The sequence below is a fragment of the Podarcis gaigeae genome (genome assembly GCF_964106915.1).
Source record: "Podarcis gaigeae genome assembly, chromosome: 8".
NCBI classification, from domain to species: Eukaryota; Metazoa; Chordata; class Lepidosauria; order Squamata; family Lacertidae; genus Podarcis; species Podarcis gaigeae.
Window position 1 is genome coordinate 42795048 of NC_139684.1, and position 17088 is coordinate 42812135.

The 17088-nt window shown below is 42.9% G+C and overlaps 1 protein-coding gene across 20 annotated transcripts in view; it reads right to left on the bottom strand.

Moving 5' to 3' along the window:
• Positions 1–4910: 4910 nt before the first annotated feature.
• Positions 4911–17088, bottom strand: part of ZFHX3 (zinc finger homeobox 3) — a 402702-nt gene continuing 390524 nt past the window's right edge. For all 20 annotated transcript variants that reach the window (XM_083752187.1, XM_083752186.1, XM_083752172.1 and 17 more), the window contains one exon: positions 4911–10418. In XM_083752187.1, the coding sequence (XP_083608313.1) occupies positions 8824–10418 (1595 nt within the window). In that variant the 3' untranslated portion in view covers positions 4911–8823. The remainder of the gene's footprint in view (positions 10419–17088) is intronic.

Below are 17088 nucleotides of genomic sequence, written 5' to 3' on the forward strand. Positions count from 1 at the left end.
ATGGGTGAGTTTCTGTTGATAGGGCTCAAGGATGTGAATAAAGTAATTCAATAGGTGCATTGACCATTTGCATTTTTTACCCTTGTGGCTGATATCTGAGAAGGAGGAGACCACCAACTAGACCAAGGAGGTAATCTCTCTGAGAGAGGCAGTGGTCCCAGGCTCTCTGAAAGACAGCAGTGAGATCTCTCCTTAGGAAAACCTCTGTGACCCAGAATACTTGAACAGTTATAGGCAAATGTATCCTTCCTGGGTACTATTTTTTAGTAGGTGGTCAGTGACTAGTTCCAAGGACTCTTGGATGAGACTGATTTACTAGATTCATTTCAGTTGAGTTTCAGACCCTGTTTTGGCACTAAGACCACCTTGGCCACTTTATATAATGACAGGAAAGGGAGACGATGTATTTGCTGATTCTCCTTGACCTCTTGGCAGCTTTCAATACCCTCAACCATGGTAATCATCTTTGAGGACTATCTGAGTTGGGACAGGGGGCACTGTCTTGCAATAGTCCTGCTGTTCTATGGTGGTGTTTGGGGTATGTTTTCAGCCCCCTGAGCCTCTTATGTGGGGTTCTGCAGTGTTTAGTTTTATCCCCCATGCTTTTTTAACACCTGAAAATGCCACTGGGTCATCAATTAAGCTCCATCCATATAGGTGGCACCAAATGGCACCTATCAGCTTCAGCTGGTAGCCCAGATGTCGTCCTATATGGATAGGGATAGTCTTGCTTCAGCTCTGGTAATCCCCACATTGGATTGTATGTAAGGCTGCTAATGAAGGCAGTTTGGAAACTACATCTAATGCAGAATATATCTGATTCTCAGTGAACTGAAACAAGAAAGCATGAACATATACCATGGGTTTTGGCCTGACTACACTGGCTACTTATTTGTTTCTGGGCCCAATTCAAAGTGCTGTTCTTAACTTTTAAAGCCTTATACGACTCGGAACCTCTATGCCTAAAGGATTGCCTTTCCCCCATATATGTTTTATAGATTTAGATCCCACTCTTCTTCCAAAATGGAGGTCAGGATGGCATACCATAACCATTTACGGGGTGCTTTCCCCAGAGAGGCCAACTTTGTCAACATTTCAGTCCCAGGCAAATACGTTTTTGTTTTCCTGGGCATTTCGGTAGCAAACTTGCATTGTTAACTCTATTTTTAACATGTTTATATGGTCTTATCAATTTTTTTTTATTTGACTTTGGGGATTTTTAATGAGAAGTGTGTCTGCGAGGGTCCAGGCTCTGGGCCTATAGGCCCCGGTGGTCTGTGAGGTTTCTCCTGGAGTTCTTGTCTAACCACCTCAATGATCTCCCTATCTTCCAGAGTCATCTAAGCCCTGACTTAGCCCAGTGGCAGACCTTGGTGTCTCAAATTTCAGTGGCACCCTGTGCAATGCTAAAATTTGGTGCCCTCCAACCTCATTCTAAAGCATAGTTGCAGTGCCCTCGAGGTTCCACTCCCAGTGCAACCAAACCACCCATGCTTCCCTAAATCCACTTCTGCTCAGCCTCCACATCTGGTGACCTTGCAGTTGCAGACTCTGGGTCCAGACCAACTTTCATGACACCACAGATTTAGTTGAAATAAGCCTTGGAAAAAGACTATTGCATAGCTCTCAAGTCACTAGTGACATAACTGGAATGCCAATATTGAGAATTGCTCCCCTGGAATTTAGGGAGGGTGGGGAGGATTAAAAAGCAGAGTGAAGCAGCCTTGTAGATGAGAATTCATTTTAATGACAGAGACAGGAGGAAGATGATGGGAAACTTGTAATTTTGGTAAGAAAGGGGGAGGGGTAACAGCAGGTGTGTCAGGAGGATGATCTACTTCAGAGCAGAAGACTAAGTGGCATTTGACATTTTAACCAAGTGCCTAAAGGTCACAAACTGGTGATATTAGAGGAGGTTTTCAACTATCCTAATAAGCAAAGGTGCTTGAGAAAACAATGGGTAGTGAACAAGCAGTGTGATTTCTCAGTAAGGATCTAATCACAAAAAATATAAAAAAATAAAAACAGAAAAGGAATGCATACCTTGTTGGAAAGGTAAATGGCACAAGAACTGCAGTTATTTGAATGTGAGGACAAATAATTTATGAAGCTGGTAGGGCAGCTGGGCATTTCAAGAAGGGATGGGAAGAACTCAGAGAAAGCTCCACTGGTTTACTTGGAAAATGGAATCTCCACATCCCTTAAGTGTGTCTGCGTCTCAGAATTTACAAAGCAACAAGGGGAAAACTTTCAAGGACTGTCAGAAGAAAAAGAAGGTATCCAGTGAACCATTCCTTGGTCAGTACCATATCTGTTTAAGACTTGAAGCAGAGAAAAGCAGAGCAAGATGAGCCAGAGGCAGCAGCAGCTTTGCTACACAAGCCAGAGAACAACCTAGCCAGAGAGGATGCTGCCCTCTCATCCTTCAAAAGAATCCAGAGGAGGCAGAGTGGTGCCATCTGATGCAGGATGCTGCCCTAGACATGTTGTAGGTCTCTGGCTGGCTGCTCACTTCTGCCCACTTTGCCTTCAGCTGTGAAAAAGGGAGAGGAAGCTGCCAGGGACACTCATCGTGCCATTTGTTGTATACCCCCCTCCCCAGCAACATCAGGGAGTTGATGCTGAAGTTGGTGGCTTGCATGCCACTGTCCTTCCATCTCTCCAACTTTAATCAAAATGGCTCTCTCTTTGCTAACTGTGTTTATTCATTATTGTTCCAAGCAAATTTTCCCATATTTTTATAACACTACAAACAAAAGCTATGAAGGCCAGGATGGGCTGGCAGGGTAGAGAGAACAGAAGAAGTGGCTTCTCATACACTGTAGAGAATCCATTTACTCAGCGATTGGTACATTCAGCACCTCAAGCATCCCTGGCCCTATCAAGCAATGTCTTTTACACACTGAGACTGCCTTGTTTTTAGTTGGCTGAGGGGCAAGAAGACACCCTTGCTGGAAATGTTCGTACCTCAACATGCAGCAGCAGAGTGATGGCTTCTTGGCAAAAGTAGGACCCCTTCTGTCTCTTCCATGAAATCTCTGCAGCTTTTGCAAATGCTGCTTAAAAAGCAAATGGTTTATATTAGAAATACATATGTACCAGCAGTTATTTTCAGGGGCAACAGAAACTCAGTGCAAGCAGCAATGCAGCTGCATGACTATTCCTTATAAAGCAGCCCTAGATGAAGATCCTTTCGGGCTGGAAGCAGAAAACCCAAAGGAAGCACAGCCGCACCCCCATGCCAAAAGCATATTCATATTAAACAGCTGAAAATGTGCTAGTCCTTAAATGCCCCCCCCCATCTGCTACCTTAGGTGGATAGAGCAGTTTGAGGTGATGTCTACCAATCCCAGGAGGCTCACTACTCTGTGGATGGAAGACTAGCATCCTGTTACGTACATGTGTATGAAAAATAGAGGGGGGGTGGTGGTACTGGGATGAATCCTTCAAGGGTGGGGTTTTTTTTTGCTTTTTGTTTTGGTTGGATGCTAATTTTTGGAAAACACCCAAATTGCCCTATTCACAGCTTTTATAGATCAACTCCCTTTTCTAGAAGACTTGGCTCCAACAGTTTTAAAAAGGTGAGTAAGATGCCAAGTGTATACAAGTGTATAAAATTATGCATGGCATGAAAGCAATGGGTACCACTAACTAATGAACAACTAATGAAACGGAATGTTGGATTCAGGACAGACAAAATGGCAGTCTTCATGCAGTGTAGTCATGGAATTCACTCCCATAGAAGGCTGTGAAGACCACCATCTTGGATGGCTTTAAAAGACTAGACAAAAAAGGGCTATCAGTGGTGATGCTCTGCCTTGATGGTCAGAGGCAGTACGTTTCTCAGTATCACTTGCTGGAAACTGCAGGAAGGCTGGGTGCTCTTGTGCTTGGGTCCTGCTTGTAGGCTTTTCATAGGCATCTGGTTGGCCACTGTGAGAGCAGGATACTGCACTAGAAGGGCCACTGGCTTGATTGAGCAAGCTCTTCTTAGGTTGTTCTTATTCTTAATAATAATAGAATAAAAGAATTGTAGAGTTGGAAGGTACCATGAGGGTCACCTAGCCCAACCCCCTGCAATGCAGCAATCCTTTTGCCCAATGGGCAAGGGGAGGGGGCTTGAACCCACGACCCTGAGATTAAGAGTCTCATGCTCTACTGACTGAGCTATCCTACAGGTCATAGTAATACAGCAAAACAATGCTTTTGAGGTTTCTCCCTCCCCTTAAAATCAAGTAGTATATAAATTTAATGAAATACATAAAACAAGAAAAAATGGTGCACAGGTGTCTATCTTCTTACGGTGGCTGGACAATTCTAGGCTTTGAGATAGGAAAGAACTCAGAGGTCTGCCTATGGGGCTTTCCCATACTATAAGACCAGCCAAGGATCAGCTACCAACCTGCACATCTCTTAAGCCCTCCCTGCCAAAAGAGACGGGGCAGCAAATCAGCCACTTACCTCTTTGCTTTGCACTTGAGGAGATGGAGACACTGTCCCCTCATTCCACTTTCACCCAGCATGCTCCTAAGTCTCTTGAAGTAATCTGTGAAACGGAAGGGCTGGGAATTCTTTCTTAGGCAATTGGGAAAATTCTGATTTTGGAACACTTCATTTCCCAGAGGCAAGAAACTGAGCTAATGCCACCCTTCCCCAAACTGTGTCACCTATTAGCGGTAAGAAAGTCCTCCTGCAGAGCCACTTAGGCTTCACAGAACTGTAGCACACACTCTGCCTGTGCGCTAAGACACACTTGAACAAGAGGCAGCAGCTCTCATGCACTTACCCAGGGGATTTGCTGTCACAGACATTCTTCCCACATTCTGTCCCCCACGCATAAAAGTGCTCCCTTTCGTAGGACAGACAGGCACTCACATTCACACATACCCGGGGACAGCAGAGACAAGAGCTTTTGCTCATTTTTTTAATGTATCACAATGAGCAGGAAACATACTTGATGAAATATTTTCAAAGGAGTATATTCAATTACCATCTACAATCAACTTAACTATGACAACAAAGTGTTTTGTGACAAAATCTTTTTTTTTAAGAGTTCCGTGTGGTTTCTGTTTTTGTCCGTCTCCATGTATTTTGGTACAGTTCGAGATCAGCATTGTTACAGTAACAAAAAAGCTAACAAGACTACATTATAGAAAAACACCAAGAACATCATTTTTGGTTTCACTTGCTCTAGTTTTTGTACATTGCAAAGGCTGTTCATATACCTCTTCACCTCATTTATGCTTTCTGTTTTATCCAGACTTGTCCCCACCCCCCGCCCCCGAATCAAACAAATGAAAAATAGTCAAAAACTTTGTGTTTCACAGTGGGCAGGATTTCCAGCGCCATCAATCCAACCAAATATCTCATGTTCTCCTTCTGTTTAAGAGAGTCCCAGACTGCCACCCTTTGTGCTGGCTTGCACAGGGGCCCTGCTGCACCTCAGTCATCACCTGCCTGCCTACCTGGCACGGTCTTGGTTGGAACCAGAGCCAGCAACATTCCACTTCTTCAGAACACTCTGCTCAATAATGCCGTGCTTGTGTTTTCCATTCTATCACTTGGCTTAAATTCCAGCATCAAGGGAGAGCTGTTAAAAACAAAATGACATCTCCGCAGTGTGAATGGTGGCTCAGGTAAGAGGCCAGTTCCATGGAAAAGAAGAGGCTGGAGGATTTTGCAGCCCAGGCACCAAATACTGGCTGGCACAGAGGCCTCATTCCCACCCCCACTTCCCAGCACTACTCTGGGTGCTGCTTAGTGCAGCTGTTCCTCCTTCCCTGCTGAGCTTCTGCAGAACCCAAGTGCCAACCCACACAACCCAAAATGGCAGGCTGGGAGGAGGCAGAGGATGGCTTGGAGGGGCTGCTTGGCTCAGGGAGCTCTATGAACTCCATGTTGGCTGTGGGAGCAGGAGAGAGGAGAGGGGCAGCAGGGGAGGCTGCTCTGCCCTTCTAGGACAGAGACGTCTCTCATCAGACTGGGAGAGTCCCCCCCCCCACACAGAGGAAGAGTTATCAGAAAATGCACTGAAACACTATTTGGAGTGGGAGGAGGAAGATTGCACCCTGTGTGATTAATCTACGGGAGTGGGGCAGGGGAAGGGGGAGGGAGGGAGGGAGAAGGGGAAATAAACAAAATGATTTCAAAGCAGACCACGCAAACCTGACAGGTAAAGCTAGTGTTTAACTGGCAACTTATACCACACAGAGAACCAAAACAAAACAAAAAACTTCTATATGATACAGAGTAACATACACGTTAAATGGCAAAAAATATATATATATATCTATATATTTTTCATAGAATTACAAACAAGATAAAATAATGGAAACAAAAACTGTACAACTTTAAAATTTAAAAAATGTTCATCTCAAGCAAGGGAAAAATACAAGGATCTTTGTAAAAAGGAAAAACAGCAACATTTTGTCCGCTTTTGACACCTTATGCTACAATTGGATACTGGCAGGAATATTCAATGGTACTCTCTTTAGTACAGTCTACTTAAAAAATTAAAAAAAGGAACTTGCATTGTGCATCAGTCTAGTCAGAAATATGTACACCAGTTCAAGGTTGAGTTTTCCATTAAGCTAAAGACAAAAAAAGGCATGAAGAGTCCTGGCTTAGGGAGGGAAGGAGAGAGGAGGAGGACGCTGCTGCTGTCCATTGGTCAGTCTGCCTGCCTGCCCACCTGCCCTTCCTCTCTGGGATGGAACACACCAGCCTCACCCAGGGGCTCTGGCAGCTTCCACAGTTTGCGGGCTGGGGAGAAGGGAGGAAGGGAAGAGAAGTCTGAAGGAGAAAGAAGTGCCCCTTCCCTCCCCCTCCCCCCATTCACAGTCTAGTTCCCTTTTGAAACACAAGGAAGATGGTCAGGAAGAGGAGGCGGCGGCGACTTTTCACTATTGAGGGTGGGTGCAGGGAGGGAGAAGGGAATGTTGACCTTTGGCTAGGAAGTGACCATGCAAGGCCTGCTTGTCTCCAAACTCTACATTGTAGCAGCACAAAGTTTTCCTTTCAATGTCCGGACCAGAGAAGATGCCACCAAGAGCAGAGAGAGATTTGCACCAGGCCCCAAATGCTTTTTGTTGCCTGCCCCTCTGGGGCTCACACGACACTAGCAGCGACACCACCCTAACAACGCAGGAGCATCGTGTTGTTTGTTGCAGTTGCAGGAAGGGTTGCTCCTCTGCTTGCAGAAGAAGCACAGAGAACAACCTACATGCATGTTTTTCTTTATGAGTTCCTTTATTTAAACTGATTCTTGTGGCGGTAATCAGAAACAAATCCTCAAGTCAAAAGAATCCTTTTTGCTCATTCTGCACCAGTGGTGAAAAGGGTTTGTCTTTGGATTTTATTTAAAGCATGAATTTTCTTTTCGAGGAAAGAAAAACAAAACAGAAAAACAAAACAAAACCCACCCACACATGCACGCGCGCATACACACGCACAAGCACACACACACACACACATATATAACAAAAAGTCCTTGGAAAAAGGAAGAAGTGCACCCTAATTACCCAAAGAGAAACAAAGGCCTACAGTTCCAAAATGGAGCCTTTGAAGCATTTACAAAATGAGGAAAGGAAGCCAAAAGAAGAAGAAAAAGAAAAGAAGAAGACAGAGTTAAGTGCACAAGGGTAACAGACATGTATACACCTTAAAAAGTTTTGAACCCCCAACAAAAATATTCTGCAAGGGATCCTACTGACCCCCTTTGAAACCCTTTGAATTTTTTCTTTAGTTTTTATAAAATAATTCTGCAGCTGCCCTCTAAGAAATGAAGGCAGTGACCATAAGTGGAAGATTACAGGATGGAGAAGGGAGTCAAGGTACAAAGGGGGAGGGGAAGCTTCGGCAAGCGAATCGATGGGTTGTAATCTAGCTGGCTAGGAATGAACAAGACAACATCCAATGAGAAGCCGTCAGCTGGACCAATACAAAAGCTAAATGTACACAAAAGGGGTTTTTCTTTTAAATCTACCATACTGCTTCAGTTCATTTCCAATGCAACAATCTACTCAACACCAAAAATGGTCATATCTATCATAAATACAGAAAGTCAGTTGTTTTAAAACTTATTTTTAAGCTCCAAGTCCTTAACACTCTTTGCGTGTTGTTGGGTTTGTTTGTTTTTCTGAAAAGTGGGAGTGCTGAACTTTTCCCCTTGAAATTGGCTTCAGCAGAAAAGCTACCCTTAAAATCCCCAGAAAGCTAACACAGTTCACATTGTTTGTCTCTTGAAGACTTTCTGCCCATTTTTAAATTAACAAAAAAATTCCTTTTCTTGGAGAAAAAAAATCAAAACCAAAAAAGAAATTATATATATATATATTTATATAAAACAATGATTCTGAAAACCGAACAAAGTGTGAGCGATTGACCTGAGAATAAAAAGACGTTACATTTCTTTTTTTTTTCCTTTTAGCAAGCCATTGGTATTTGAATGCTAAGATAGCAAGAAATTTAAAACGGTAACAAGGTGGTCTGCTTTCCCATACAGTTATGCCGGCCTCTGCTGTGCTCTCAAAGGGGGGGGGGGGGCTGGGGCTCCACAGACAGACAGAAAGACCCCAGAGAGGCAACCAGGGTGGGGTAGGGAGCTTGGGCCTTCCAGACCAACACAGCACAGCCGAAATGCAAAAAGAAAGCAATGGAAAATCTGCCGGCATCGGTATATGGGAAAACAACCCACACTTCTCTCTTCTTTTTTTCTTTTTCTTTTTTTTGGTTAGAAGCTTTGGAATTGCAGTTAGTCTATTTTTGAAATTGGTTTGTTAATTTTTTTTAAATTCATTTTTTTAAATTGTTCATCTTCAAAGCTTACAATCTAAAGGTGTCCATTTCTAGGCTAGTGAGACCACCGTCCTTGGGGCAGCTTGGCTCCTCAGGCCTCTCCGCCGGGCTAGCCGGTCCATTGGACTTTTGGCTAAGATCCGAGTCAGACTCCTCCAAATAGTCATCTGTTGGCATCGAGGGCTGAACCCCTGAGGTGCTGCATGAACTTGAGGTAACCGTTGAAGATGAGGAGAGAGGAGGAGGAGGAGGAGGCTTCCCCAGAGGAGCCTGGGGGACCACTTGAGGCCAAGACTTTCTGGAGGTGTGGGGGGAAGCTGAGGACGGGGGGGAGGGGCTGTCATTTGAGTGAGCGGCAGACTGCGAGGTAGATGCGGTGCTAGGGTCGGGGAGGCAGGCGGAGTGAGGTAATAGACTGGGGTGCTCTTTGGCGTTTCTTGCTGCTCTTGGGATTGTTCGATGTTTGTGCGAGGCAGACTCGAGATGCTGCTGGAGGGCTTCATCCCCGCACACCGTGCTCTCACACGCCACACACTGGTACGAGCTGTTGCCCTTGCTGCTGCCGCCCGTGGGCACATGAAGCACCATCTCTTGCAGATTCACCACAGACTGGCCGAAGAAGCAGAGGGACTTCAGGTGGTCGGTGGCTGCCTCCTGGGTGCTGAAGCCTGCCTGGCACTTCTGGCAGACCAGCCTGTACTGCACCTTTGGAACGATGAAGGGGTCACAGAGGGAGTCCACGGCACTGTTGCTTTCCGTTTCAGGCTCTTCTTGGGGTTTGGGCAGGTGGGGGGACACCTCGCGGGGTGCATTCTTCTGCTCTTCTTGCTTGGGGGATTCTTTGGCAGGGTCTTTTTCTGGGGTAGCAGCCCCTGAGGGGACTGGGGTTTGGCTTCCTTTGGGCTGCTGCTGCTGCTGCTGCAGCTGCAGCAATTTCTGCTGCTGCTGTTGCGCTTGCCTCTGTTGTTGTTGTTGCTGCTGCTGCTGTTGCTGCTGTTGCTGCTGCTGCTGCTGCTGCAACGCTTCTTGGAGGCTCTGCTGATATTGCTGGTACTGCTGCAACAGGGAACCAGGGGACAAGCCAAGCAGGGCTTGTGACAGTGCAGGGCTATAAGGGAACAGCCCCTCCATGCCATACATGGGCTGAAGGTACCCGCTCTGTAAGGCCCCTGGGATCTGAGGGGCATAGTAGGGAGAAAAACCAGGGACAAAGTAGGGGAGGAACTGGCTCGTCAGCAAAGCTGTGGGGTCCGAGTTCAGAGCTGCCTGCAGAGCCTGGAGCTGCGTGGGGTCCACAGAGTACTCCATGGCAGGCAGCGTGGCAGAGAGGGCAGCTGGGGCAGGCACCTCCACTTTGTCCTTCTTGGGTGCCAGCAGGGAATCCCCCTTCCCCCCCTTGGGTGCTTTGTCCTTCTCTTTCGTCTTCTCACTTTCTTTGTCCTTCCGAGGCGGTGGCTGAGGCTGCGGTGGCTGTGGAACCGTGGCCGCTGTGGCTTGTGCTGGGGTGGGGGAGCTCAGGGAGGCCGAAGGTTGTTTATTTGGTAATCCAGAGGTGGGAAGGCCAGGCGAGGGGATGCTTGTGCCGGGTAGACCCATCAGGTTGGGTTTTGGAGAAGTTAAAGCTAGAAAGAAAGGGACAGAAAGAAAGTAAGTTTTAGGTGGAAGACAGGTAACTAGGCCTGTTCCTAAGCTGGACAATGGACCCAGAAAGGCAAAGGCCTGTATTTTGCCTCTGGTTGGAGAAAGAGAGGAGCTGTTGTTGTTGTTGTTGGTGGTGGTGGTGGTGGTAGAGAAGAAAAGCTACTTCCCCCTTTGGAGAAGAGGGCTCAGATTATGAAGAAATTCCAAAGGAGGGCAGTTCAGTGAGCGCTGTGCCATGACACCAAGGGTGTGAACAGAGAGTACTGCTGTACCAAGCCCAGAGGCAGCAAGGGGTCCCAGACTACTAGTATTCCTGGGATAGCTCAGTCGGTAGAGCATGAGACTATTAATCTCAGGGTCATGGGTTCGAGCCCCATGTTGGGCGAAAGATTCCTACACTGCAGTGGGCTGCACTAGATGACCCTCATGGTCCCTTCCAACGCTGTAATTCTATGATTCTATTCATTAAAGAAAATAAAAAATGTAGAGCGAACATTATGAAGCAAAATTATGAGGCATCATCTCAAGCAATAGTTTTGTGAAATATGAACCTGCTCCTGTTTTTCAGTGATTTTAGCCAATGAGTGAAATCAGTATAGAGATATTCAGAGTCATACAAGCCCAACAGAAGACCAAAAATAAAATTTAAAAATGACCCAGGAAGTCCCTTCTGGAGGGACTTCCTGAATCATTCCGAAGTCATTTTTCAGCCTTCTTTGGTGCTTGTGTCACACTAGATTTTTTGTAGATTCAGGAAATGGAGAAGGACTGTCAGGTTCATTTGGAAGGGACTTTTTGGTTCATTTTGAAACTATGTTTTCATCTTCCCTAGTAGAGAAGTGATTCTTGTCCAGAGAAAATAAATGAAAAATCCAGCTGTGACTGGGCAATACCATGGCCACCAAAGAGCAAAAAGAAATTCATGCTCTTTCTAACTCAGCTTTTTTTTTTAATGCAGAAATGTTGCCTATTCTGCTTGTTTACATTAAAAAAATTGCTGGGTTAATGCAAACACAGGTGCAAATAAAATCCATCTTAATTTTGTGGTGAAGAAAGCATGGGTTACATTAGTAGTTGAGAGTTGCTATGTTAATTTTGCTAGAGCAGAGGCTGAGAGAGAGAAATAGATCTCAACCGTATGGTGTGCTGGATTGGGATTATTTTTGGGGAGAATCCAGTTGTGGGGTAGGGTTGTAAAGTTCATTGTTCAACATGGGATGGGGGAAGGGGGGTAGAGGAATTATTGTGGGTGGATAGTTGCTGCTAATATAAATTAATGGCAGCTTCATTTCCAAGGCTCATGCCCCTTTTTTAAAAAAATAAAGAAAAAAGAAGCCATTTGAACATTGCTGCAATTACTAGAAGGTATAAATGAATAATAACAAATGCTCCTAGAATGCACTGGTTGCTTTTAAATAATTTAATATTGACTCTATCTAAACATGCCACTGTAAACCCTCAACCAATTTTGACCACCTCTTCCCTCCGCCATCTGAAATATCACACTTAGTTTTGCACTGAATGTTGTATTGCCAACCTAACCCACAGAAAGTGGGGAACCTCTAGCCTGTGGGCTAATGTTGGCCAGCTAAGTCCTGCAAGGATGCTTTGGGTAATGACAATCAGTGCTCACTTGCCCAACACTTGATGCCATACATGCTAACAGGTATGAAGCAGGTACGGGCATAGATTCAAAGGTACAATTGGGAGATTAAAGTGAGCTCCCAATTTTCCTTTGCTGGAGAAAAGTACAACTCTCATGACCCATCAGCTGATCTGCAGTGGGAACGTGCCATGCTTCAGGAGGGGGAAGTGGCTTCCACTGTGTGTGTGAGGGATCTCCAATTTAGCAGCAAATTCAGTGGCAACAGTTTCTCCCTCCCAGCACTGCTCTATGAACCTCAGATTTCTGGATTTTCAAAGAGCAATGTGTGGCTGTTTGTAAAAGAGTTTTCAAATAGCCAGTGCTGAAATAAAAAACAGTGTCACCTGATGTCACTGTGATGTCAGGTGATGGACAGGTGGGCAGCCCCATCCAGCTGTCAAATTTGATGCATGGAGAAATAAGAATCTGGCTCACCAGCTAGGAGAGGATTCCCTGCCCCAAACTACAAGAATATAACTGGTTTACAGCTCAATAAACTGGAGTTCTTTGCATAGTTTAGTACTGGCAACAGGGTCTTGTACTTTTAACAGCTGTGTGGTAGGCAGAAATTCAACAGATCAAGCCTTTTCTAGTAAGGAAGCAAATTATGGAAAAAGCCTCATCTGCTGATTTTCTGTTACTCATACCTATTTACTTGTGGGGTGGTGGTGGTTCACCTGCAAAAGAGGACACAAATTTGTATATGACACTTAAGTACAGGCAAATTGTATGCAAAGTTATATCCTGTTTTGTGAGTAGGTCAAAAGGACCAGTCCACACACAATGTATAAATAAATTATGATGTTTTCCTCATGCTCATTGTGGGTACAAGGGAGTGGGAAGAAGGAACGGGGAGAGCTGCTGGAGGGCTCTTAGGGAATGATGGAATATGTCCCATGACAATGTCTGGTTTTGAACTACTGACATTTCCAGCTATGTTCTGGGAAAGCTGATGATGGGAGGGGTGGGCCCACTAGAACACCTTTTCTGGGCAAGTTCGGGGAAGAAGGAAGAGAGCATCTGCAGCAGCCATGACTAGAAGCAGAAGTACCTATCCTGCTACAAATTGCCAAATGCCAACTGTCCAGAGCTATCCAGACCTCTTCAAAAGGCTCTCTCGGTTTAAGGGGCCCCATGTGCAAAACTAGGGGAAGGACCACTGCTCATTGGCAAAGCAGAGGGTTCCACAGGCAGTTCCAGTTAAAGAATGTAAGGAAAGCCTGCTGGATCAAAGGCCATCTATTTCTATTATCTTTATAAAAGCAGATAAAGCCATTACAATGACAGACCATATAAAAATGTTCCAAATTGAAGAGAGCAATATAAATTCAGTAAATGAGGTAGGTCCCACAGAACAAAATACTTTTAACTAGGGTGAAAAAGGTACATCTTCACCTTATGGCAAAAGCTGTGCAATGAAGATGCTCCTCTGCAGGAAACAGAGTCCCACCATTTAGGAGGTGTCCAAAGTTAGAGCCTAAACAGTGGTATGAAGGTGAAGAAGGTACAATAATAGTGGTGGAGGTCAAAGTGGAAGGGAAAAGTTGGATAATTGTGGAAATATATGCCCCAAACGAACAGAAATGAATCTTCTATATATATATTTAAAAAAACAGAGGAAAGTCTATTTAAATTATATGATGGAAAAATAATAATAATGGGGGACCTGAATGGGGTCACATCTCTGGAATATGATAGGTCAAATCGGGAAACAAGATCCAAGGAAGGGAAACTGCCAAATACCGTTTTTTATATGATAAAAAACATGGACCTAATAGACTTATGGAGATTTAAACATCCAACAGAACACGAGTACACATTTCATTCAAGTTCTCAAAATTCATCAAGTAGAATAGATATACAGTGGTACCTCGGGTTACAGACGCTTCAGGTTACAGACTCCGCTAACCCAAAAATAGTACCTCAGGTTAAGAACTTTGCTTCAGAATGAGAACAGAAATCGCATCGCGGCAGTGTGGCAGCAGCAGCAGCAGCAGCAGCAGCAGCAGCGGGAGGCCCCATTAGCTAAAGTGGTGCCTCAGGTTAAGAACGGACCTCCAGAACAAATTAAGTTCTTAACCTGAGGTACCACTGTAGTGTGGGTCTCCAAAGATTTGGGGATGAGGGTGAAAAAGGTGGAGATACACCCAAGAATGATCTCAAACCACAATTTGATATCAGTAAAGATTTTAAGGGAGAAACAAAATGGTTACAGGTAGAGAATAAATGAGGAATTATTAAACAATTCAGAAATTGTAACCAAAGGGAAAAAGATTCTAAAAGAATATTTTGAATTCAATCTTAATAAAGGGGTAGATGCGAATGTGATGTGGGATGCAGGTAAGACGGTCATGAGGGGATACATGATCCAACAAAAAGCACATCAAAAAGGAATAAGAGAGGCAAAGATCCAAGAGGTATTAAAGGAACTAATAAAGAAAGAGAAAGAGCTTAGTAAAAAACCAGGTAAGAAAGAGCTATTACGAAGAATTAAAATATTAGCACAACACTTTATGCTAATTAATTACAGAAAGGAAAATTAAAGTGATAAAACAAAAAAGATTTTAATTGGCAAATAAACCAGGGAAGTTATTAGCTTGGCAACTGAAGAAAGAAAAAGAAAAAAGGATAATCAACAGTCTGCTAAAAAAATGGAACCCCCACAACCAATCAAAAAGAGATGACACAAATTTATTAAATTCTACGTAGATCTTTATAAGAAAGAACAAGAAAGCTCAGAACTGATTGAGAAGTATTTGGAAGAATGTTAACTGGACAAAATATCAGAAGAAAATGCAAAGATTTTAAATACTCCAATATCAGTGATGGAAATGCAAAGGGTACTAAGCCAAATTAAGACAGGAAAATCCCCAGGGCCAGATGGTCTGTCAGCAGGATATAAGAAATTTCAAGAGGAGCTAACGCTTCCACTCAAAGATATTATGAATAAGGTAACGGAGACAGGAAGGATACAATAGTCCTGGAAAGAAGCATATATAACTCTGATACCAAAATATGGTAAGGACCTAATGGAACCTAAAGATTATAGACCGATATAATTATTAAATAATGATTATAAACATTTTTACATTGATATTGGTAAATAGATTTAAAATGACTCTAAGAAATTTGATACATGAAGACCAGACAGGTTTTCTTCCTGGGATACAAATGAAAGAAAATGTTAGGAACATTATAAATGTTTTGGAATACTGAGAAATCCATAATGAAAAGCAGGCTTTCAATAACGTCTCCTGGCTATTTATGACAAAGTTACAGGAAAAGATGGGATTTGGCAAAACCTTTCTAAAGGGTATAAAATCAATCTATAAAGACTAAACAGCAAATATTATAGTAAATAATAATTCAGAAAAATGTAAGATACACAAAGAGATGAGGCAGGGCTGCCCATTGTATCTGCTGTTATTCATATTCATATTAGAACTTTTGGCGTAAAATATAAGGAAAAATGATAGAATATAAGGAATAAAAGTAGGACAGCAAAACTATAAATTAAAAGTATTTGCAGATGATTTAGTATTAACTTTACAACATCCGAGTGAGAGCATACCAGAAGTGATAGATGAGAGAGACAGATTTGGAAAACTAGCTGGTTTCGAATTAAATAAAGGGAAAACCAAGACGATGGTTAAAAATATGGACAACCAAGCAAAAAACGATCTAGAAATCATGTATGGGTGAAAAGTAGAGAGAAAAAATTAAATATTTGGGGATCTGGTTAACAATGAACAACTATAATATTTACCAAGATAACTATGTAAGGGTTTGGAAATAAATAAAGAAAAATTTGGAAATATGGAAAAGAATGAAACTATCGTTACTGGCAGGATTTTGGCTATTAAAATGAATGTCCTTTCAAAAACGCTGTTCTTATTTCAAAATATCCCAATAATTAACAACACTGGATGCTTCAAAGAGTGGCAGAAAAATATATCAAGGTTTATCTGGCAGGGAAGAAAGCCAAGAATAAAACACAAAGTCATGACTGATAAGAAAGGAAGAGGAGGCTTCGCTCTACTAGACTTCCAAATCTACTTTGAGTCATCATGTTTATGATGGATAAAAGATTGAATATTGTTGGAAAATATAAGAGGTTTAAATTTCGAAGGACATGGTATACAATTTGGGTGGCATGCCTGCCTATGGCATGGGAAGGCTAAAATTTATAAAACCTTTACAAATCATGTGATCAGAAAATATATATATACAGAGTATGGGAAAAGTACAGAAATCTATTAGAAAAGAAAACACCAATATGGATATCCCTGACTGAAGCCACTGCAAGAAAATAACAAATATGGACAAACAATGGTTAACATATAAAGAAATCTTAGATCTTTCTGGACAGGAACCAAGGTTGAAAAATCCCGAGGAATTAAAAAAATTACTAACAGATAGCTTACAGAAACATCAGATAAACAAACTGTTTAAAATGGATAAGAACACTGGATTTGCAGAACGAAAATCCCCAATTGACAAGGGATTTATTAGATATGAAAGTGAAAGTATTATAGAAAAATGTACAAACTGCTGTTAGAGTAGGATACAAAAGAGAAATTTGTGAAATCAAGTATGATTAAGTGGGCACAGGATGTGGGTTATAACATTGATTATGAGCTGTGGGAGAATTTATAGACAGTAAATATGAATTTTATGGCATGTTACGCATTAAAGGAAAATATGATGAAGATGGCCCACAAATGGTATTTAACACCTGCCAAACTAGCAGAAATGTTTAAAAAAGAAAACTGTAAATGTTGGAAATACAATGAAGTAGAGGGATTCTGGGAATTCTGGGAAGTAATTTACAATGAATTAAAAAAGATACAGTATTGTAAAGAACCTTCCCCCAAAAGCTCGAGACATTCCTTTTGGGAATGGTAACAACAGAAGTCCCTCAAAACAACAACAACAACAAATATTATATGCCACCACTGTGGCCAGAATCTTATTGGCACAAAAGTAGAAAATGGGTACAGTACCCG